Source organism: Spodoptera frugiperda, chromosome 23 (genome assembly GCF_023101765.2).
Source record: "Spodoptera frugiperda isolate SF20-4 chromosome 23, AGI-APGP_CSIRO_Sfru_2.0, whole genome shotgun sequence".
NCBI lineage: Eukaryota > Metazoa > Arthropoda > Insecta > Lepidoptera > Noctuidae > Spodoptera > Spodoptera frugiperda.
In genome coordinates this window covers 5,934,252-5,959,397 of record NC_064234.1, presented here as the reverse complement: position 1 = coordinate 5,959,397, position 25,146 = coordinate 5,934,252, and the positions used below count along the sequence as shown (strand labels likewise).

The 25,146-nt window shown below is 35.9% G+C and overlaps 1 protein-coding gene and 1 long non-coding RNA gene across 5 annotated transcripts in view; one reads left to right on the top strand and one right to left on the bottom strand.

Annotated features, from left to right (window-relative positions):
- LOC126912169 (uncharacterized) overlaps positions 1–25,146 on the bottom strand; it is a 242,111-nt gene that overhangs the window by 24,190 nt on the left and 192,775 nt on the right. The gene's annotated exons all lie outside the window — the stretch shown is intronic.
- Positions 1–25,146, top strand: part of LOC118266600 (Ca(2+)/calmodulin-responsive adenylate cyclase) — an 80,717-nt gene that overhangs the window by 33,518 nt on the left and 22,053 nt on the right. For all 4 annotated transcript variants that reach the window (XM_050703003.1, XM_050703002.1, XM_050703001.1 and 1 more), the window contains exons 5-7: positions 1,748–1,866; positions 18,999–19,110; positions 20,183–20,310. In XM_050703003.1, coding sequence (XP_050558960.1) covers positions 1,748–1,866; positions 18,999–19,110; positions 20,183–20,310 — 359 coding nt within the window. The remainder of the gene's footprint in view (positions 1–1,747; positions 1,867–18,998; positions 19,111–20,182; positions 20,311–25,146) is intronic.

Here is a 25,146-nt window from a genome sequence, read left to right as displayed (position 1 = left end):
CAGTCAAAAAATAAATGATTTTGACTTTTTAATTCGTTAAAATATAAGTACAAAAATATTACTTATTTCATACAAGAATTATAGAAAATATAGTTATTGGCGTTTCAAAAAATGTGTTGAATTTGACTAGTAGGAAACTAGCCCATTATTATATAGAAATATAAGAGATATAATTTGTAGTTTGTAGAGAAATAGGAGAGATAAAATAGGTAACAAAATTGTAACACTCATTCCGAATAAATAGTAAGAGCAATTTATAAAAGGAAGCAAAACTGAGTCTGTGTATTTTTTAAACCGCAAACAGACATTTAACATTTTTATTTATGCGTCTGGCAACGTTGGATTAACGGCTGCATAATACCAACTGAATAAAACTAAGAAACATTTGGAAACAAGTCCATCACATAGCCAGTTGAGTGTATAATTCCATTATGTTGCAAACATGGAAATAATATTATTATGTAAATGTTGTTTACTAAGTCAAACATAAATCGAGCTCACAATATTGATTTTATTCATGTGTTTAATCGAGTATTGAAAAAGTTGTTTGTCGCCAATATTGTCGTGTTTAAATTAAATAAATTGCTTATATTAGTACCACTACTTATAAGGATGAAGGCGGCGCATATCAATTTCTTAGTACTCACTGAAGAATTTGAACTTTATTGCAAAATAATAAAACTGAAAATATATCAGAGCTTTTGACTGATATTGTGTACTAGTACTAGCATTAGCCCGCGGCATCACCAGCCTATGTATTATTCCAGACCATAATCTATCCCTGTTTAAAACTTCATCCCGATTCCTTCAGCCGTTTTGACGTGATTGAGTAACAAACAAACGTACATACAAACTGTCGCATTTATAATACTAGCTCCTGCCAGCGGCTTCGCCCGCGTTTAGGAAGCTTATGTGCTATTTTAGCTATTCCATAATCTCCTTTACCATTTCGATCCCTTCAGTCGTTTTGACATGATTGTATAACAAACAAATAAACAAACTTTCGCATTTATAGCATAGTACGCATAGTTGAATTTGTGAGATATTGACTTGCTAGTAGCGACATCTCTATAAGATTCTATATCGGATAATAAGTACATTTTATAAGTAAAACAAATTACCCACACACGCTGTGCAAAAGACTTCATTTGTGCACATGTATGGACTTAATTTACCTTAAGTAAGAATTTCCAATCCCAGTTTTTATGAACCATTTTTTGTTTATTTCACTCATTAAGAGAATTTTGTTGGGAGTGAAGGTTTATTATTCTGGTCTTATACTGCGTCAGTACGTTAATTTTAACTCAACATGTAAACAGAATCTTAATAAGATTCGCTCGAGTATTATAGTATTTCATGCAGTTACCGTTAAATATGTCTGTCTCCCGCAAACGACTGGAGATTTATAAACCGATTAATCTTTATTTGCCTTAGCTATGGGTAGTACATTTGTAAAAGCCAAACGGCATGGGGAGGAAGACTACTATTAATTTCCCAGTTCTACAAGGCTCTTATGCCATAAAAACATTTTCGATATAATTTAATGTTTTCTATTTATAATATTAAAGTATTTATTGTTGTCTACAGACTTACAATATCTGGTTTTATGAGTTTACTGGACTCATTTTCTTCACGATCTATTGCCAAACGTCTAATAAATATGAGTCCAATGACCAATTTATAATTATGATTAGATTAAGCGCATAAAAATAATGTTATTTATTCGTTTATTGCGTTTTTTTCTTAGGAACGATTGCTGTTGTCGGTGCTCCCACAACATGTGGCCATGGAAATGAAAAACGATATCATTTCGCCGGTCGAGGGCCAGTTCCATAAGATCTACATTCAGAAGCATGAACAAGTCAGGTGAGGTCTACTTAGACAAGTCACATCCCATAATACTTGTACCATATACAGTAATATGCGGCTAAATCTAATTAGGTTGTGTTCGCCAATTTAGTGGCGGTTTCTCATCTTGAACGCGACACGACTTTGGCCTACCTCCAAATTGATCTCGAAACGACTCTCTCTGATTCTGTACACCTATACAACCCAGGTCATATCGATGTATAATTAAAGCCCTGACGTCAATCAACGCGAGTACTAACAGGTACAAGTACTACACTAACATTTTCATGTCATCTTCACGACTTGCCTGGAAAGTTGTACGACATAAACATCGTGTTTCATCGTGTCCAAAATTATGCAAATTTATAATCGAATAACAAAGGCATTGGCGCTGTTTCTGGCAGCACTCGTCTATCGGGAAAATCTTAACGTTAAAACTAAGGATGCTCATGATTAGGAAAGCGGTCCTCTTCACAAGTAAATTAGGAAGGTCAAGCGCTCTGCGCAACAAAAGGAAGTAATGACGCACCCTTATCACTTCTTTCCAGGAATTGTATGAACACAGACATATGTAGTACGTAACCCACGACATGATGTATGTTATAAAGTGATGTACTTGAAAAGTAGGCGCAGCTGGCGGTATATTGAAGTCCTCGATAACAGATTATCATAATATACTAACGCTTTTATGAGATGAGGGCTGATATAAATGGGAAAAAGAAGACTCGCTGCGTTGAAGTGATAATACTAGTATAATCGAACGAGTGTAAATGGAGATAGTACGAGTGAAATGTAATCCAGTAATATTTCAATCTCAGGGAACAATTAAATCTCTTGCTCATCGTAGTGGAAATTAATTCTCGTTGCCAATCAACGCTGATGAGTTAAACACTTTGATTAAAGACGATTCGGAAGTACACAGGGGAGTACTTTGATATCCGTAGACGTTTAAGTTCAAAGAAAATCGGAAATGTAAAAATAAACCGAGTAGTAGCTACATAATCGATTTGCAGACGAATCGAATCAACGATAAGTTCACGTTCAAGTATCGGGTGAAGCGAGTTCAATAATTTAAAGTTGTGATTAATTTAAACCTGAATTGATCCGTTCCCGGTTCAGATTGGTTAAATATTTATAAAATTTACTTTCAATGCATTATACTACGGTGTGAAATGTGGCCGATAATTCTTTGATTTATTTCGACGTTTTAGGGTGAGTTGGGTAGCGGTCTTTATTTATTCACTTGTATTTACATGATTTACTTGGTTCTCCCATCAGGGGAACGAACGGAAAAATCATTCGAAAATTGATTTCTTTATTTAGACAACGGTTTTGATTTACATGTATAATTTTGTTGCCGCGAAATTGTCGTTGATGATGGCGTTATTAGGGGAACGATGAAAAAAATACATTTATAGGAAATTTACTGACATTGTAAAGTTGAAGATTGTTTATTAATTGAACCTTTACGTTAAAATAAATGTTTGGATTATTAAAATATTTTACATTCATAACACTACACTTCAATGGACAGTAAAACTTGTATGTATTATTCTAACAAATGTTTTTATTCACAATTAATTCTTCACATAACTTTCTAGTCTAGTGGGTAAATAACTTCATGTTTCTTATTATAAACATACATATTTGTATCTGTTTAAGTTCCCATCACCGTGAACGTGGGTAATCGCTAACAGCCCACATTATCGTGGCTTGGCACGCTAAGCGGTCCACGCATTATGATTACAGGCTTATCACACTCTAATTACTTACTGTGCCTTTCTTAATTAACTTCAAATATGTAGGGTTGAATGTTTTTAGTGGTTTAGGGAGTTATAGTCTGGTTTCAGCCCTTTTGAACTAGTACTAATTGAATAAAGTGATTATGACTTGTCACATAAAGCTTACAGTCTGTGAAGACTGGATTTATCAGGGATTAACATTACTAAGGACTTGTTTCACAATGACTGGATAAAACATACATATTTCATTATACATAGGTATCAGATAACTTTGAATTAAGAACGTAATTTGTATGCACTATCTGTCACATAAGTTTATCGGGCACAAAATTTTACCAATTTTATTTCGTTACATGTTGAATTTAAATTAAATGTTATAATGACTTTGCACTTTGATTCCGATGATTGAAACAAAATGGTTGCATATTTTTTCGCCTATTTCGTGTTCCGTGATTTAAAACCGAGAGAGAGCTTAAAGTATTTAGTTCATGCAAATTATAAATTCCTAGAAAGATATCAAAATAGGACTAGAAAAATATGAAACTAGCGTCGATAGAGCGGCTGGTAATCATGTCATAATATATAGGTTACAAAAATAAATTGCAATAAAAGTTTTTCAAAGTGAAATAATGAGACCGGATTCTTATAATAATCGTAATAAATGTTTGCTTTCCAAGCCTTGACAAATGGCCCAATAAAAATATTTACGTTTACACAGCATAATTTTTGATAAAAGGCTTTTTCTAGTTTTTGTACGCTATTTTTCATTTGAAAACGGGTCCTGTCGCCAACAGGAATCGGTAATATAGGACAGGAAAAATGTTTGAAGTATAATAAAACATTATAATAACATGATATTAGGCTTGCGGCATTTTTCGGAAAAGGAAAACTGAGGTTTACATGTTTATTTTGCATTTGTGTTTGTCCCATTACGTTTTCGTATTCAATATTATACATACATACATACATACCTAACCTGTGTCTTATAGGGGTAAGCAAAGACAATGGAACGCCAATTGCTACGAATCTTACATACCTCTTTCGCTTCATCAACAGTTATCAATCTGTTCATGTATGCTCGTCGGTTAAGGGTATTTTTAATTTGGCCCTTCTTTAATATATCGCCAATCTGGTCGCTTTATGTCCGTCTAGGGCGCCCTGTACCGACAGCTCAATATTATACCTATTATTATTTTTATTTTGAAGATTCTCTTACAGTTTAAAAACCTAAAATATTACAATATCATAAATTATGATCCTCGTTTACACTGTAAAGCTAAACATAATTACAGTAAGATATGTTTTCTTCAAACATAAAACAGACCAATGGAAACTACTTTCTGATTTACTCAAAAAAAAAAGAACAAATTATCGTGAGAATTCCACTTAGATTTCATTAAACAAAATATCCATTAAAACTAAAGTAGTTATTGTTATAACGTGACTGAGAAGACAATTCTATCTCCAATGTAACTAGACTAGTCAAGAATCACTAACAATTGAATTAGTTGAACTTGGCACAAACATTAATATGTTCTCAGACGTTCCAGTTTCGCAAATTAAGTGAATACGTAACTTATATCGTCAATCTAGATTCTATCGATTTTCCAAGTGCTATATAAATATTTATTACGTCAACGTCACGCCTTTTATCCCCGAAGGGGTGGGCAGAGGTGCACATTACGGCACGTAATTTCGCTATACAATGTACACTCACTTTTCACAATTTGTAAGTTTATAAGTACCATGTAATAGGGGGTGAGCCTATTGCCATATGCTGGCCACATTTCCAGACTCCATGCTACCACTGAGAAATTTTCATCCAGTAATGCTTTGTCCGACCCGGGAATCGAACCCGAGACCACTTACCCGGCAGTCGCAGTTACGACCACTCGAACAACGAGGCATTCCCAAGAGGCAGAGGCAGAGAGTAAATATTTATTAGACCGAGTAAATGTAACGAAAAGGATTTCTTTGCCGAGAATACAAAAGTAACTGTTCGTGTTAAGAAGAAAGTTACGATACTTAAGCATTGGTTGGGACTTGAGCCTCGGAATTACGATAGGGGGCGCCTACATCGCTTGTAATACTAATAACAATAGAAGCGTGTACGGTTATATCGTTTTAACTAATTGCTGTGTGTTATATTCATTTTCTCAGTTCTCTTAGGAATATTTCAATGTTTCGAAATTAATTACGAAGTAATTTTATGACACGAAACATGTTTTAGAGCTATATAATGTTTTATTGTTTTAAGTCATGGTCGTAAGTTTAATTTTCGGGCAATAAGTACTTTATAATATAACTTCTATACAGAAAACGTCTTAACTTCATTTGTATGGATTAGGGGGCAAACGAGCAGACGCGTCGTCGCCTGATGGTAAGCGATCAACGCCGCCCATGGACACCCGCAACACCAGAGGAGTTACAATTAACTCATGTCAAGTCGAAGATGTAGTCCGATATTATGTTACGAGTAAATTAGTGGTCTTATGCGCATTGCATTTGTTTAAGAAACTGCAATAGTCATATTACAAAATCTACAAACGTCCAGTCGTCAGACATCAAGTCTTTTTGATTCTACAATCTTACTTGTCTTTATATCTTTATACTAGCGACCCGGCTCCTATTAATCATAGCGTGTTTTATACCTTTCGATAAATGGACTATCCAACACAAAAACATTATTTCAAATCTGACTAGTATTTTCGGAGATTAGTGAGTCTAAACAAACAAATCAACTCTTCAGTATAAGACTTGTACTGAAATATTAATACTACTAATACTTAGGTATTACTTTCATGGTAACAGTAACAAAGAGCTGGATTAACAGCTCTTGCTTTTAATAGGAATGGAATCGGCACTTTAGATGCTCTTGGCATTGACGTCACGCTGAATTTACATTTAACAGGTACTTGTCCAAATGAATTATGTATCCAGTCTCCACCCTTTATAACCTAGTGTTTATTTGGCCGTGAAGTTGTTTCTACAAAGCAAATAATAACGTCTTGTTTACTAGCCGGTTCTAACATTTACTTGACTTTTTTACCTATTTGAAATATTTATTGAGCCTCCAAGATCCATGTCGATATGTGAGTTTAGGATTGGCAGGTGCCAATCTAGGGCTTTAATAGGCTTCTCTTTGACAAATAATTCAACGAATATTCAATAGGATTTCGCCACGAAGGCTGGAAAAAATGACATAATAATATGTTGCAGTAAAAGTGAGCAGAATTGAAATCTTTTCTGTCTGAATAGAAAGCTAGCAGACATCATTGTTTGTGTATAATGTTTGTGTTGTTTAATTTGTCATTCAAATGTAACATTGTTTGTTGTTTTGTGTGCGGTCCTTGCGTCTCTTGAATACACATCACCGTCGCCGTCACCCGCCGTTGGTGAATCATTGTGCTCATTTAGCTTTGAGCTGTTGTTCAAGTTTATTACATTGTGTTTGCACAGTCTTATTTCCATAAGGACGAATCATCGGGGTTCGTTGTTCAGTTGTCGTATTCTGAAAATGGGAAATTCATCTTTAAAGTCGTCTCGCATATCACGTTGCTAATCGTATTTCAACCCTTTAAGCGACCAGTAAAAATCAATTACCGTGCCCCTAGCGCGCGGCTACAAATCGAAAAAAATATATCTACTCTAAATAAGGAAAAGCAATCGTGTGAATAGAACATAAAATAGCATGCATGTTCTCTATCGCAACAATACGACATGAGCGGCAGGGACACGGAAATATGTGTCGTACCTATATACATATGCGACATAGGCGGTTAAAGGGTTAAAAACCTCATTGAAAAATGTCAAAATACTCACCCTATACACTACCGTCATCACCTTGTGTCGAACTCACTTAGGTATTTTAAACTAAACTTTAATTTCACAGATTCAAAAGTGACTTTGCAAATTAACTTTTAGAATAGCGCGGTAGAGATCCGTTCGTTTCGTGGTACAGGTGCTTTTGTGTATAATGTATTTACCTTGAGTTATTTTAGCAAGAAACCTGATGCTGCTGAATGATGCTCCAAACTGCATTATATCAGATTAAGTTTGATTGCTTTTGTTATAGCGTTGTTATTGTAAACACTGTCTTATCCTAATGTATATTATTATATCCAGTGGAGCGTCTATAAAGAGTATTGGTATTTTTATTTTTACAATATCTATCGTGAGACATACTAAATTAGCTAAAAATCACGAGTAGGTTGCGCGACGTCGCCATGTTGAAGAGTTCCTCTCTGACTCGAAACCAGTAGAGCTTTTCTCCATTAATTTACGTGAGTAAACCGTGATTTTTAATTATTTTAGCATTGGTATTAATGTCTTCATTTTAGAAGTGGAAATCTCGTACTTACTATGTCTTTAAGACTTTTAATTTTATAATGTTATTGTATATCTCAAACTCAAACTATTGTATCATAACTCAAATTATTGTAGATCCGACAGACATTACCCGATCGAAGTCACACGAAGATTAAGAAAAAACAAAAGTTTTCCAATTCCATTTTACATTTCAGCGCTTTTCCTATAAAAATTACTTCGGTGAAGTTGTGAAACACGATCTTTATCCTTCAACATTCTTTCACTCGTCTCTTTTATGACGGCTATTTGTTTTGCGTCGCGGTATTATATAATCTTGTTGTTTAGATCATCAAACCGTTGCCGACCGAATATTTGGGGCATGTACAACATTTTCCACCAAAAACTTGTATATTCAAGTACACTCTTCGCAATTTTTTGCATATGATAGCTGTGAACTCGCCTACTTAAAGCGAATTTCAATAACAAACTCTATGTTGATACAGTAAAGTAGAAATTAGAAGGAATAAATTCTATTTCCTTCCTTCCCACAAGTCAGGTTCGCCGCGTTAATTTGACGCCTCTCCTCAAGTGCAACGATCCATTGTTTAGTAGCCAAGCCTGTCATTCCTCTCAACTATTCTCTCGGAACCAATTTAGTTCGTAACTCCAAACCACACGAACTACATTCCATTGTAACTCTGCTTTAGAAATTGCGACAATTTGAAGCTCCGAACGTTTACAGTCTGGACCCTTGAAATTAAATTCAGTAAAAGAGAGACTTCTTTTTCGAAACGCTCTTATGAGCGTTATGAAAATATTACAAAACATATTTGTGAAAAGTTGAGCGCATAATAAAAACGTACACTGCAATAAGATTTATAAAGCAGGTGTGTTACACATTAAAATTTAATATGTACAAACAAATGTTTGAGTGTTTGTTTTTAACTTTTAGCCATTCCGCGGTTTTGTAATGAAACAAGAACGGCAGCTTAGTGGAAGCAAGTATTATGAACGTGAAACTCATCAATCATGTAAATATTGGTTTAACAGGAATTACGAACTATAACAGGAAATGTTCCATTGAAGTTTAGAAATAGCGGCGGCGCTCATACCTATTTATTGACTCTACTTGTCATTCCTTGGCGGGTATCCAAACACTCTAACACTAGTATTATAAAAATATTTTAATGAAGCGTTTTTTAACTATCTATGTTCACTATAAAATTTGTTGGCACTCAGAATAAGGGCCGTTGCAGAGCGCACGCCCCCTTTATAGTGCGTCTAATAAAAACATGATTTACTATCAAATTGACCTTTGGGCGAATTTTATATGAAACAAAGTCATCTATTTTCAACAGGGACACCCACAGAGGTCATTCTCATTATGTTAAAACAACTGTTTTTGGTTTTGTTTAAGGTAAACTGAATCGTAAATTTCCATATTGAAAAAAATATAAATATGACATGTTTTTACTCGTAAAACCGCCTACGTTACTCAAAGTTGCATAAAAGTTTCTGGTTTTAAAACGTTTCGACTTTTTAGTGAAATAGCACGGCATCTAAAAAACCTGACATTCCGTCGTTAAATTCCTTCACTAATTGGATTTTTTAATGCAGTTTTTCATTGTTTTCCATTAGATCTGTGTTGAAGTTGAGTACCGTTCGACCATTTAGACATTTGTCTTCCTAATTAATTCCCAAGTTATTTATGTCTCTTGTGGCTCATTTAGTGAATCATCTGGATGAGTTAATGTATCTTCTAAAGACTATCTCACTGGTTTACACTTGATATATTGTTGGCAAGAACACAGACACGGCTTGTATTACTTGTGCAGTTAGCTTTTATGACAGGACGAATGTAAATCGCTCATGACCTAAATTTTAATAAGGAAACGCGATAAAATATTGCATCAACAACGAAAACTTGTCTCGTAATAAAGTACACTTACGTATCAGTTTTAATTAATTTGCATTAACTTATTTTACTTGTTGCTTCGTATTGTTTGCTTCGTGGTCTTTGGCACCGCGGCCTTTTGTACTAATATTTGCCCAGAATGAATTGTTAATGTTAATATTTGGCCACGACCTCTGGGCCGCACCTGGCTGACCGTATGTCCGTTAATTCAACTGCTGAGGATTTAGGACATTAATTATGCACTCGGAGTGAGCAGGTTTCAGTTTAGAGAGGGAGAAGCCCCTCAGTGGTCAGTAGCCTCAGTAGGCGTCTAATCGATATGACATGACGTGAGGCTTTCTGTTTATCAAATTATCCGGAGTGTTCTCATATGTACTTCTAATCCATCATCTCCTTTGTCAGCAAGCTTACTAGTACAGGCTAATATTGTCGTAACTCGTAATGTAAATTAAGAGATACTGGACTTATTATATTCTCACCAACACGAAGCAATTTGTATAACGAGCCAAGAAAGTTTTCAAGTTTCGTAAATATCTTAAAATCTTTCTGCTTTTGTTCGTCTTAGTTACGAAACCTCCAAGTTACCAAACACTGGATTAATGAATTCACATAAATTACCTATAGACGTGTAGATAACGAGATTAAACATGGCACCTTTCCATGTACGTCTCGTTTGTAGACTCCCACGCAAGCGTAAACAGTAAAAATAAATTCAATATTTATTTATTTGATAGATACAATACAAACTCAACAAATCATTGACTGGTGTGACCGCTAATGCAATATATTTACATTCAAAACATTTCAGTTTTAAATAGCTATGATTGATGGATCATATTATCAAATTAGCTTGAGCTTTTTATGTGTTCACCACTAAACATCGAACTACTACAATATTTACGTCCATTAAAATGCAATCAACTCGCTGTTGATATTACGTTTTCATTAAACAAACGTGGGTTTGGTTCGGGACGATTTTAATTGCTATTTGGCCTTATGGTTCCACTCAGCATGATTATTTTGTTTCGAAAAGGTATTCAGATTATTACGCATTGTACTGATGCTAATGATAGATAATGATAGATGGTGTTGAATAGAACTGTTTATCAGTTGCGATGATACTTATTAATGATGGCATTTATACTTTTTTTTTAATTTGCGGAAGATAATAATGATGATGATAAATTAGTCGCTGAAGTGATTATATTGCCTGTTAGGTATTTCTTGATTTATCATTTATGCCCAGTTTCTGAGTTACTTTTATCGACAGTTTATCTATTCGTTTGCACTATTGATTTGATAACCTACGAATGTGCGTTTCTGAACAACGTAATGTCAGTTAAACTCCGAATAAACTTCGATTAACTTAACTGGCCAATGCTCGCCGTTTATCGGTTCCATAACTATTTGACGTTTCATTCTGTGACATAAGCTACATAAACTTTTTTGTTTATACGTATTATTTAAAACTATTATCAGTGAAAACTAAATATTTTAACAATATATTAGCATCATGAATACCAGCAGTTCATCAAAATCTGATGTGGAAGTACTGGAGTTAATTTCGAATATATCAGTACCCCGAAACTTACGAAGTAGGAGAAATCCTTTCGAAATATTTTTTAATGAAGAATTTAAATTGAGATATCGTTTTGAGAAGAACACTGTAATACACCTCAGTGAAATCATCAGCCCTGCTCTAACTCTAACTCAATGATATTATATACTAGCTTCCGCCCGCGACTCCGTCCGCGCGGATGTCGGTCTCGCGTGGAAGTTTTATTTCTCCATTTTGAGTAACTCTGGCAAAGACATCTTATAACTATTTATTGATTGGAACCAAATACGTCGAGGCCCATAATAATTAAGGAGATCCCTCTATTAGAGGTACTGCTGTTGAGCTCGCGTTCTGTAGAATAAAACTGAAAAATAAAGATTTTTTTCTACGTATTTTTCAAGGATAAAAAGTATCCAATTTTATGCCCAAGATAGTAAGGTATATGATATAGATAGGTATACCAAGTTTCATCGAAATCGAACCGTTAGTTTTCACGTGATGCCTGAACATACAGACAGACAGACAAAAAAAAACACATATTTGGGTTTGGTATCGATCCAGTAACACCCCCTGCTATTTATTTTTTCAATATTTTCAATGTACAGAATTGACCCTTCTACAGATTTATTATATGTAAAGATAATTGGTAAAACCTCATTGCTCTAACTCCTAATGAGTTTGATAGTATATTTTTTAAAGAACTGTCAGTGATGTTGTTCATGCAGCCGCTGTATATATAATTATTGTAAATAATAAAGAAAACTATTTGTGGCCACACATCTAATAATAATTAAATTATTATAAAATATTTCATAATAATTTACAACTAATTTAATTGATAAAATTAATTTTAGTTAATACTTTTTTATGAGACCCACCTAGTGGCGTAATAAGGAACTAACTATCGGTTTCATAGTTATAGAACGGCTCTTCGCGCATTCAGAAACGCAAGAATAGGTAACCTAGGTTTATCTTTTCCATAACTTTATTGAATCGATAGTTAGTGACAGTATAACTGATACCTTCAGAAACCGGGCATTAGACTTGTTATGTTGCTACGTAACCGTACCTAAATACCTAGTCTATTTGTGATTTTCAAAGCAAAGCCTTGTAATAGCACAATAACAACGTTTATTCAGGTATCATAATTTGGGTCCAATGTATTCCCGGAACGTGTGTTAGATATCTACGAAAATAATTTTCCGATTTCTCTTTCAAGGCTCTATTGAATATCTCGTGTAAGGAATTCCTTTGTCGGGATTTACGGAATGTAAGACATTGATTGCGGTACAACTTACGTCTCTCTCATCTTTGCTTTGATTTTCCAAGTGTACCTTTACATCAATTTACATTTTATTGTAAATATTTTTTGGTATCGAGAGGTTTTCAATAACAGGGCTGCGTCTACAGCTTTTAATCAAACGCCGTATTGGATTAACCAAATCTAATTAACAAGTTTTGAGCTGAATTCGAATGAAATCATACTATTGCGGAGTTCGGTGATAATTTAATTTGTAATTTGATTGTATATTAGTTATTCGCGACTGTAGGCAGGCTGTCTAAAGACACTCGGATCTCATTATGGTGCATTAACTTTCTCGTCACGTATCCTGGCGATTGCGCAATGTATCCGAACTGTGTGCGACACGTAGTCAGGAAGTCTGCTACCGCATCGTACCGCACCGTACCGCACCGCGCCTCACAGCACCGCACCGCTCTTGATCCTTTTAGGCTAAACAGATTTCAAGTTGATGAGATTGTCTGCCTGCCTGTCTCTCTGTCTACTCGAGTTAGTTTCAAATTAATAACTTTTCTCTTCGTTTCTATAAAAAAAATTCAGCGACATCAATTTCGTTTGTATGCAAAATTGTAGCAGACATGGCATAATTCTTTGATGTATTTGGTTTTACATCAAAAGAAATGTATATCGCTACTGGCTATTGGCTAGACGGGCGGTATGTGTTCTTATTAGATTTTTTGTGTCTCTCGAATTTTCTTTGCGGTTTTGCTTACTCATTCTTAACAATACAAGTCAACTGTATCTACCTATGTATAGGTTCAATAAAAGCGAATGACTTCGATTTAGACGCAATATCTTAAATTCTACCTGGACAATGAAGCTGAAATTTAGCACATCATTTTAGCTAGTTTATAGACACGGCAGCTGCGAAAGGAATTTCCATGGAAATGGGGCAATTGAAATTTTACTCGAGCGGAAAACTAGCTGGGAAATATACTAGTACCTACTGAATGAATAGTTCCTTCTTTTTTATGGTACAAGTCAGTAATCGAGCAGACGGATCACCTGATGGTAAGCAATTGCCGCCGCCCATGGACACCCGAAACACAAGAGGTGTTACAAGTGCGTTATCGGTCTTTTAAAGGTTAGAAAGGACATCAACCACTTTGTATGGCGTTTGGGCTTGAACATGAACATGAAAATATTGTACTATTTTTTACTTTATTGAGCGGCTTACAGTACAAAGAAAACGTATAGATAAGAAACTTTGTATCAAATTAATAATTAAACATAATATATGAAAAAACTTCAACACTTTAAAATAAATCGTTTATTTGTGAAACTATTCATTTTCATAATGTTAACAAAACATTTTCTAGAAACTGAGCTGGTGGAGTTACATTTTCATGCCTTGCCCAACTTAAATACCATATCACAGACATGATATGAGCGCAGCAACCACTTACACTTACTTACTTAATGACTTACCACTTGTGGTGCGATCCATTGCAGTATAACTCGCTGCACTTCCACAAGATTAACATTGTGTCTACTCCTGTGTGTGATTTCAGTTCCACAATTGACACAATATATAGATTCACTAGGCAAAATCGGAAAGTCCAAGTTTACGGGGTCGTCGTCATGTAAAGCGGCTTCGTTGCCAGGGTTAACGTTTGAGCGGGTACTGAGTCCAAGAGTGAGCCGGGGTCATCGGATAGAAAATCACCAGAATCCATTTTGAATAGCACAGTCGTCAAAAATAGCCAAAATCGAAATAATATTCACAATATAATACGAAAAAGAACTGTCACAAAACTGTTGTCATGGCAGTGTCACCAATAATAACAATAATCAATTATAAAACTGTTTTTATTCTTATTTAATATTATTTATATTTACACTCCCGAATAGAAATCAAAATTCATTAAATATTATTATTAAATTATTTGTGAACTTCTTTTTTCTCAATACAGCTGTTCAAAACTCTAGCCCATTTTGGTTGATGTCCTTTTGGGGTGTTGAGGAATCGGGGATTGGGAAGGGAGGCAATTGGGCCTCCGGTAACCTCAGTCACTCAACGAAACACAACGCAAGCGTTGTTTCACGTCGGTTTTCTGTGAGGCCCTGTTATTACTCCGGTCGAGCTGGTCCATTCGTGCCAAAGCATGGCTCTCTCACACTTAAAATAAAATTTCTGTAAAATAAAATGTTTTTGATCGGAAGCTGAATAAAATATCAGTCATTCATATGGCTCGTCGGCTTATGTCTACAAATCTTGAATAAAAATCCATTTTCATTTATTTTTAGCGAAAAGTTCATGCCTATGAAAATGAAAAAGGTGTGTTAATGCGATACCTGTGTTCAGGCCAACGGGTTGAATCTATGCTCTGCCGCTTTCCAATATAGATTATGGGCAAACCTTATCTCTCAACAATAGGTATTATGCACTGGGATTATTTACTAACTTTGTACATAGAATGACAATCTCTTGTATGCATTATGGAAAAGCTGATTTAAATTTATTCTTCATTGTACTTTTTACGATATTCTAATGCATTTAATCTCGCTTTTTGAAGTGGGATTTTTAAAAGCTTTTTGATCAGATCAGATCAGCCATGTAATTTTGGGTTATCGATCAATATTATTAACAAAACATGTGAATATTTCTTTTAATAATGTATTGGACGAACTCTTAATCTTTCTTGTAAAGACTGAACTTGTCATATGAACTTCAATGAACTATACGCAACGACTACATCATCGCGTATTTTGTATTTTCTTCCTGGGGAAAAAAAAATGATCGTTTCACGTCACTGAAGCGAGTTGGCGAGTGCCCATTGAAAAACACTACGTTGCATAATGTATCGGCGCGAGCCGCAATCGGAAATCCATTGTGATCGCAATGAGCTCAGCTCTATTTTGACAACTGCCATGTTTACCTTTCAAAATAGAGTTGTTCAATTAGGATATTAATGGCTATTTACACGCGGTTTAATGGGTTAACTGACGCTAGTGTCGTTTACAAAGTTTTACTTGAAGGTTCTATTAGTAATTTGATTACCAAGGGAGTCTGATAAATTGCTGTTGGTAAAATAATGACTTGATGGCCCTGAGGTTAAGGTCAGCTTCTCAAGCTTGAAGGTTTTTGTTCGAGGGGCGAAAGTCATCTTATGCCTTCTCCCGCTTTGGACGAGGCCAGAGGGAATGTCAGACTTTTACTGACTAAAAACCACCCCGTTCCTACTCCTGCTTTTCGAGCCGGAGCCCCGGTAAACCCGCTAGGTAGTCCGCAGTTCCGGAAAACATGTTGGTATGGATTAGGCAAGTGCCAAGTTACCAATGGAACTTTGGCAAGTATTCTGTTCTTTTGCATCACAAGATGATGAAAACAATGTCACTGACCCTGCTAACTCATGGTTGGAAAATATTGAAAGATTGCCTAAATCGATGATTTGTTTATACAAAAATGTCTCCCGTACAAAATATGTATGATGGAATGAAAATAAATAAACAAGCAAAAAGCGTGAATATTTTACTGAGATAATATCGGGAGTGAGTTTCAAATGTGGCATGGTTTATTAATGTTATAGTGCCCATGTGCGACAGGCACTTCCGAGTACCTTTTGTTTTTTATGTGATATAGTTCACGAGGAACTGAGTTTATAACCAAGCTATATATAACCAGGTTAACATGGTCTCGCTTTCCATGATCTTTCCGAATATTCAACGGTCAGTTAATACAGGTTCTACATAGGCTAATGTGAAGTCGTGTATACCATCATGGCGATTTATTATGATGCTTTACTAGTTCGGTTATTTTTTTTCACTATGAAAAACCGTTTATACTTCTTGTCTATCTATTGTTGAACTTGTAGTATTGTGTTGTAGATACTTCTATAATCTACGTCATAAATTCTTCTTAACCCAACATTCTGCAATCATAAACCTAAATAATTAGACATGTGAGAGTTTGTGTGGACGGATGGACAGATGGATGGATAGATGTTAGTTATTATTTCCAAAATGATCTCGTAGATACAATTTTACACACAGACAGATTATTTGGTTTATGCAATGAATTGTAGTTGTCGTCTTTCCAGTTATTAAAGCATAAATAGGTTTTCAAGCATACGTATAAGATAATCGAAATTTTCAACTTTAGTAAGGAATAAAACTATTACTAAAAAGCACTCGATATTGAAGAACCGGCCAATATCAGCAAAAAACTTAGATCTCTTTATAGTGAGTGCTGTCTTACTATAAAATATCCGATATCGGATATCCGACACCTTTGTCTTTGCTCACGGCCGAGCTGTGATCAGGAAGGAGTCTGAAAGGGCGTAGTTATTACTTTTGCGACCTCAGCACTTGATTATTGCTTTCATCCAGACTTTGGTACGTTTTACTAGGATTTTCTGAAGGTTTTATCTCTGGTGGGCTTATCAGTGATACCCTCCAATAACTATACCTAAGTATTATGTAATCCCTAAGTTTTCTGAGTATTGATAGAAAAAAAAGATGATGACGAACAAAAATGTGCTCATGCTTTTTGGACTATTACAATTTTGAGATATTACCTAATAGTCTTTACATAGCATCCTGTCTTTAAAACGCTGAAGAGATGAGCTAAAATAAGCTTTCAATCATTTACTTTATTGCCAATCACTGGAGAATATTAAACCATATAAAATATTATGATATGAAAAACGAAATACCTATACTGTCTTTCTTTAACGCCAAATCACTCGAGCAAAAAGACAGTGATCAAAAAATAAAACATAGAACTACTCGTGCCACAGTGACTTATCTTTGCAATCTTATTAGAACTACGTGTCGCCATGTTCCGCACGCAACAACAACAAAACATGAATAAAATACAAAAAAATGAGTGAAAAACATGTTCATAAACGTCTATCACATTGTGTACAGTGGTCCTATGTACAGGGTGAACATAAACATCGTTATACAGACTGTTTACACGCGATAGTTTAGGATAATGGGAACGTAGACTGTTTGTACCGCTATCCTATTTATCTACAGAGGTATAATAATATGTTAAATAAATTCTTAATTTTTCTTTGAATTTTCAGTTGACGGTGATATGCATGTACTGTTATGTATTAGTAATCTGTGGTTTTGTTAGTCATTTTTTAGGAGTTAAGGCCTTCCTTTCTTCTTCATTCTTTCTCTTCTGTAATTGGGGTATTGGTCTGCAATGTACGTCTCTTACAAATTAGGTACTTGACCGTTACGCTGCATTGAGTTGTCGAATCGTCGTTTTACATATACTTTTTTATGACATGCCCCATTTGTCCGTTGATAAGTGGGGCCGGGGCCTAAGGGTGTAGATTATGTTACTATCTATGTAGATAGTATGACGTTACATATAGTCCTCCAAGTCCTCTGACTTCTCTAAGTCATACCCAATTACTCCCCTTCCAATCTACCCAATCTCTGATTCCCCAACAACCCTTAAATTCCTAACCTCTAAAAGGCCGGCAACGCACTTATAACGCTTCTGGTGTTTCGAGTGTCCATGGGTGGCGGCGATTGTTTACCATTAGGTGATCCGTCTGCTCGTTTACTGGCTTTTAATATAAAAAAAGAACTTAGATGGAACTTCATGCGTAGGGTTGGGATTTAATTTGTTCTTCTTATTTTAAAACAGTTCGTACTATGCAAGAGTAGATAAATAAGCGAGAGCGAGAATTTTAAGAACTTTTCTTAATAGATAGTCTACAATCAGGAGCTGAATTAAAGTGTAAGACAAAAGTAGAAATAAGTTAATTTGATTAAAACTGCAATATGTTGCCAGCCTCGTTTCTGAAGAGTTTTCATTAAAACTAATAAATGGGAAGTTGTCTTTGCTCCTGTCTTGTCGACTCTCACAGTTTTGAAGTTACTCGTATCTATGCATGTCGGCATTTAAGCAATTAAAAGTTTTTGAACTGGTCAGTGTACCTAATATTTCTTTCCTAGTTTACTTATTAGGAATTCTGTTATCATTTTCATGAAACAGTTTATTCTTATAATTCAATATTTTCCTGTGATTTGCTCCAAATTGCACACAGTGACTCATCATTCAATAACATAAATGTGATTATTTTAATTATTTTAATTTAGGTACTGACAAGTCAGAATTAATTTCAATTACGTACTAACTAATTTATATACTTACCTAAAAATTGTGGATCTCAGTGGTCTAAATAAACCAAATGTATTTATTAAATGTACCTAATAATGTATTTTTGGTGAGGAAATATTCCAACATAATTATATTGATAGCCCTTTCCTTATTTAGAAATAAGAACCTTATATATAAGTGAGCAGGTATCGGATGGCTATCAATGTTTCCTTTTATTGAATTATAATTATTTTTGTCCGTAGTATCCTGTTCGCCGATATAGTGGGCTTTACGGTGCTCGCGTCGCAGTGCAGCGCCCAGGAACTGGTGCGGCTACTCAACGAACTATTTGGACGATTCGATCAACTCGCCAATGTGAGTAATAATACAACATATTTGAAATTGCACTACCAAACTTTGGAATGAACTGTCGCCTGAGGTATTTCCGAATTGATACGACTTTAAAACCTTTAAGAACGGAGCGTACTCCTCTTTAAAGGCCACCAAGGCACTTGTAATTCTTCTGGAATTGCGGGTGTCCCTGGGCAGCGCTTCTCGCTTGCCATCAAGCGATCAGTTTGCTAGTGCAATCCATCCCATAAACAGCTAGTGTGGCTATTATGCCTCAAAGAGAAGATGCTGAATTAATTATTATGTTATTGGCTTACGTGAGTGTTTGATGAGGAACTCGATTAGTTTCAAGGCATGCTAGAGACACACATTCACGAGATATGACGCGGGGACAGTGAAGAGAATCGCCAAAAGAGAATATGCGTCTTAAATTAAATGTTACCAGTAATTTTCTATATAATGTAGTATTTAGGGGTGAGCCTATTACTGTTTACACTTAGGTATTAATCTAGTAATCCACAGACGCATTTGTCACAGTTTTTGTGACGATTTACCAATGTGTATGAGTAACACCATAATTACGGGAAACACGATTGCTTATTCTTCTATTTCACAGAAATATTTTTATTACTTCACATACCTAAGCCACAGTTCTGTACTAAGGATTTCCCTTTGTATAAACATCGGTTCTTTTGTTTTACGTCACAATTTGTTTTTGTTTATACAATAACGTTGTTGTTTTTTAAATTGTTTATGTCATCGGTGTAGTCGATTGCATTATGGCTATCTTTAGGGATTTTTTCTCAGTTGCTATTGACATTTCTATGTAATTGAACAAAAGGAATAATATGACAACAATGTACTTTTGAAAATTACTAGAAGTTGATCAAGAAGAGGCTTAAAAACTATTTAACGTCTCTTTCTGGCTTTGCAGACATGTTCAATAAGGCTGCTTGCGAGATTACCAAAACACAGGGATCGATTATAACTAGCATGTAATAATCCCTTAAAAAATGTGCGATCCAGACATTCCTAGTACACAGTACTAGTATATTATTGTAACTCTTACAAAATGTTTTCTTTATTAACTGTACAGGATAACCACTGTCTCCGAATCAAGATCCTCGGCGACTGTTACTACTGCGTGTCCGGATTGCCTGAACCTCGGTCTGATCATGGAAGGTGCACCGTCGAGATGGGACTCGACATGATCGATGCTATTGCGTAAGTGCCATTATCTTTCTTCTAATATGTAAATGCCCAAGAAATGTAAGTGGTAAGAAGGGGTAAACACAGTTTGCTTTACTCGTTGGAGACCACGATGACGCAACATTCACTCGTTTTGTCCAAAAAAGCAGTGACATCTACGAAACTGAACCAAAAATAGTCACAAGTAGTCTCAACGACCCGCGCCCACGACAAACAAATACTCCGCCACCTTGACTTGCCAATTTACGGCCACCGTACAACAATAAAATTTAATTGGTCATTTCAGCCGTTCCTAGCTTACTGTCCGTGAAAAACATACAAAATAAATCTTTATTGAAACATGAAGTTAAGTGATTGATATCTCAAACAAAATCAGGTCAATCAATCAATGTTGAAGAAGCACTGCATATTTTTATAGCACGGCCACGCTTATTTATTTAAAACTAGGTCTAGGGCCTAGGGGAGAGTCTCGTCTCATGTCATCTACATTGAATATTCAACGATTTATTTTTAATTAATAAGGTAGGTCTGTGTGCTCGTGTTGGCCGTACGAGGGCACGAGCATCGAAGCATGTCGCGATACGCGCTTATCTGCGCATTGCCTCATCAAAGGAGACAGCTAAATATACTCTTTGTGATGGTGACATCCTGGGTGGCCCTCCCTCGTCGCGTGAAGGTCGCCAGGCCCTGGAATGTTGCACTCACACGTCTCACACCGTCATACCGGTGCCCCTCAACTCTAGCTAATTTTGCAAGATGAACGTCTCCAGACATTTTTAAGAAGTTATTTCAATTTCAAACGCTTCCAGAAATAATTTGGCGCTCATGTGGTCTGCATTTAGACTTGTATTAATAACTGTTCTAATTTTTATATACGACTAATTTATCTTTATGTGAAGTTATTTTTAGATCAAAGGACAAGTTTGTTATTAGTGTATTGCATTTGAAGGGTGAAGTAATGTTGTCGAATGAGATGTTTATCTGTTTATGCTGGGGATTACGTCTATTGTAACTGTTTACATGAGTAGACCGCGGAGTGATAATAAGAGGCAAGCAATCAACACCCGCGGTCAGACCGCAGGCCGCAAGGCTCGAGCTGAACAGACACAGCTATCTGTATTCAGCGCGGGTAGTGTTTCAGACACGCGTCACGTTTACTGCTGTCATCTGTACATTATCGAAAGGACATATCCGCCTCCTCGAGCCCATGAATAACCGAAACTGTGACGCGAATGTGAATGATATAATCTACTAACATTGCCATTGTGCCAATTTTCCGAGAAATGGAGCAGGATTCCACATCAACGGAAAGTTCTACTTGTTTCTTATTTACATTGATGCGCCAAACTCAAACAAGTTCGGATTTCTTGTATTCCTAAATGTACGTCGAATTCTGTAGACATTAGGTACCTAGAAGCACGTAGGAAATCTGCCAACCGTAACGTGAATATCTTTTATGATCCAAGATTCCAAATCGAAGGACATGCTCTGTCAAGTGTAAATGCGTATCGTTTCGAATTGCTGCTTTTTCATCCAAATTATACATCGAATTGCGTCTTCTGCCATTCAAATGACACAAAGAAATGTTATATTGAAATTTATATTCGAATTCCTAAAAAACTAAACTAACTTTGATGTAAACAGAAATGTGATTGATAGACAGTGCTGGGAACTGAGATGTGAAACAGAAATATTTGTCAATAGCACATCCACGGTTAAATTCGTTCGTCTTTGAAACTGTATGTATTTGTACTGGTCTTGACCTAAATTTTATTCCTCGTTTGTGGATATGTTACAGTCAGAGTGATTAAATAGCAATTATTCATAATGACTGGTTATTATAAATAATCGTATAAAAATGCCAAATTCACTAGACAATGTAATAAATTAATCACTTTATCTGGATATTATTCATAATAGGGAGTCCAAGTTAGTCAAAGTAATAATACATGTGTAACTCAAAATGTCATAAGACTTTTACTTGTAAGAATAAAAATTAATCTTTAAGATCAAAGACTAATTTGTTTTGGCATAAATTTGATTCGCATAACGTTAGTAGGCCTAATAACTTATGTAGGAAATGGTGGTAGAGAACTTGTAGTGCCCTATACATAATTCCGATCAAACTAATTTGCTATAGTTTCTGTAACAATTAAATAATAATGTTGGTTAAAAATTTAATATGCTATGCAACAAAAGTTAGTGACAAAATCGAATTGCTACAAAACCGACTCCACGTAGTCTTGTTTGTCCTACCCCTAGAGTGTAATTTAAAGTCGCGTAGGCGCGTAGGACCGAGGCGGCCCGCGGGCTGAGGAGCAGGAGGCTGCTAGCGAGCCACCGCGGCTGGCTGGCCGGCGGCCAGCAAGCCGAAGCTGCGGTGGTGAGCGAAAGCCGTCTGCGACGATTAGCACGCGTGGGGCCGCCGTAGGCCCGCAGCGCCGGAGCCGTGACAGAAACCCTGCCTGCTGCATGTTTGTTTGCATGCTGCTCGTTTTATTACATTATCCAAGTCTTCGAAGATAGTATATAAAATTGCTAGTTAATGTGATTAATTTTGTGTCATTTATCACTTTATCTAAATTGAGTAGACGTTATACATAATTGCTAGACAGTATATATAATATCAAGATTTATTACTTTGGCTGTAACAGATACACGCAAATAGCTGCAATGTCTGCATGATCTCTGTTAATGGTTCGTATTTACTGGCGGGCAACAATTAACGAGCTGCATTGGGTAGTCCCGTTCGCGAAATGTGTTCTATAAATAGTGTTCCGCTTACGTGAGTCCACTCCCCATATATGCATGTGCATGCTATGTATGGGAAGGGCAATATGAGAGAGAAAATAAACAAGTGATATTATCGCAATCTCTGCAGCTGTGTCGGCCGGCCGCCGGCTGATACAGAAGACAAACATACAATTTGTTGACAATGGCCGCCTTGCATCCACCGCGCCACAGCAAACGTGTTACTGCACAATTTACATGCGACTTGATAAAGCTGCGATTGTTGTAGGTACTATGTAGTGTCAGAATCTAGTGTACACTATTTCAGGCAGATCTAAGGTTTCTTTTACGATTTGGTGGAACTTTTTTGGAACTTACATAACTTTAGTAAGAATTCGAATTAATTGCTTACCATCAGATGAACCGTCTGATCTTTTATTGCATAAAAAAGTAGGTTCACCTGTACTGTGTGTGTGGGGATTGCCTCAGATTAAAGACACAAACATAAAAAACTGTGTAATCCCTGCCTATTTCTTCTTCCAATCTATTATGGTATTTACTACGTTGTGTGATGTAGAAAACGTCGCATCATATAATATCTTGTCAATTGAATTATACGGTAGTGACCTTTAGGAGCGTAGGCGTTATTGATTCAAAGGAAATATTAAACGCTCTTTTAATTTTAGATGAGAACTCACTGAAGCGTGGAGAAGATGTCAATATACGAAGCTGTGATGTACCTATTCGTATTTTTGTCGCGAGTGAGTCTTGGTATGAAAATGGATCAGTAATTTGACGTCGTTGTTATTTCTACTACTACATAGATACATAGAGGCTTGTTGAATAAGATATTTCTAGTTCTATACCCAGATTGGACACTGCTTACCTATATTTTTCGATATTCAATGCAATAATGGATAAAGAAAAATCCTTGCTCCACACTAAGGTTTTCTCTTATGTTACCTCTATGATAATATTAACGTGCCTTTAATTACCACAATTACTCGGAACTTATAACATAATTGAAACAGAGCTGTGTTAAGATATGTAACATGTACATTTACGAATCTTTCAACCCCCTTTATTCTGAGTGGGGAAAATCATTCAATATCCTCTTTCGTCATGGGCGAGGCAATAGGGAGTGTCAGACTCTTACTGCCTAAAAACCACGCAGTTCCTACTCCTGCTTTTCGAGCCGGAGCCCCGGTAAACCCGCTAGTCCGGAGCTCCGGATATCTTTCTACCATTAAGAGAATAAGACGATTTGGTTCGTATGGTTGCAGAAAACACAAAAACAAGATGCACGACATTGCGCACAATTAATTTTGCCAAGTTTGTAGCTCATTTATTGTAAGAACGTTTACGTGTTTGTTAATGTCAGACGACTAAAAGCTGCCCGCTACAATTTTACTAGCATTTGTGTTTTTAGAGTAATTTACGACACTTGCTAAATTTTACGTGCGATTTATGTTTACACTGACACTAATATCTCAGTGTTTAATGCTACATAATTAACACTGAACATCGGAGTGGGTGTCGGATCCTAATTGAATTTTTAATTAACACTCAAAGTAACACGTTTTTTTCTAAGTAAATATCAATAACCTTTTTATCCCGACTTTATTTGAATAGAGTATTTGAAGTGCATCTAATAAAAATATGAGAAAACAAAGAACACCCGTTTTTGGTTTATGATAAACCGTAAATGGCCGGTACGCGGTCGTTGCTCCAAACTACGAGTGGGCTCTAGGGGCTCGGCGCAAACAAGCAGTGTTCCCGAACTCGCCTGTTACCACTGACCCGGGTAATTTCGTATTCAGGGGATGTATAGCCCCGTCGATAGTGACATGTGTCCCCTTTCAACCCACTGCCATTCAGGGAGCGGCGGGCAAAAGGGAAAACTGGAACAAGTATCGTAAGTGACCCGGTTGTGGCCACTTTAAGAATTTTGTCGACTTTGAGGCTTTCTTAACTTATAGTTTTTGTTATCACGAAAATATTTCTTGTAAAAAGTCATTTAACATGTATTAACCTTGCCTAAGAAAACCCTTTTTTTAAAGAACGTCCAATAGAAAAATAACTGTATAAGAAAGAAAAAAAAAAGGGAGTTTGTGCCACTTT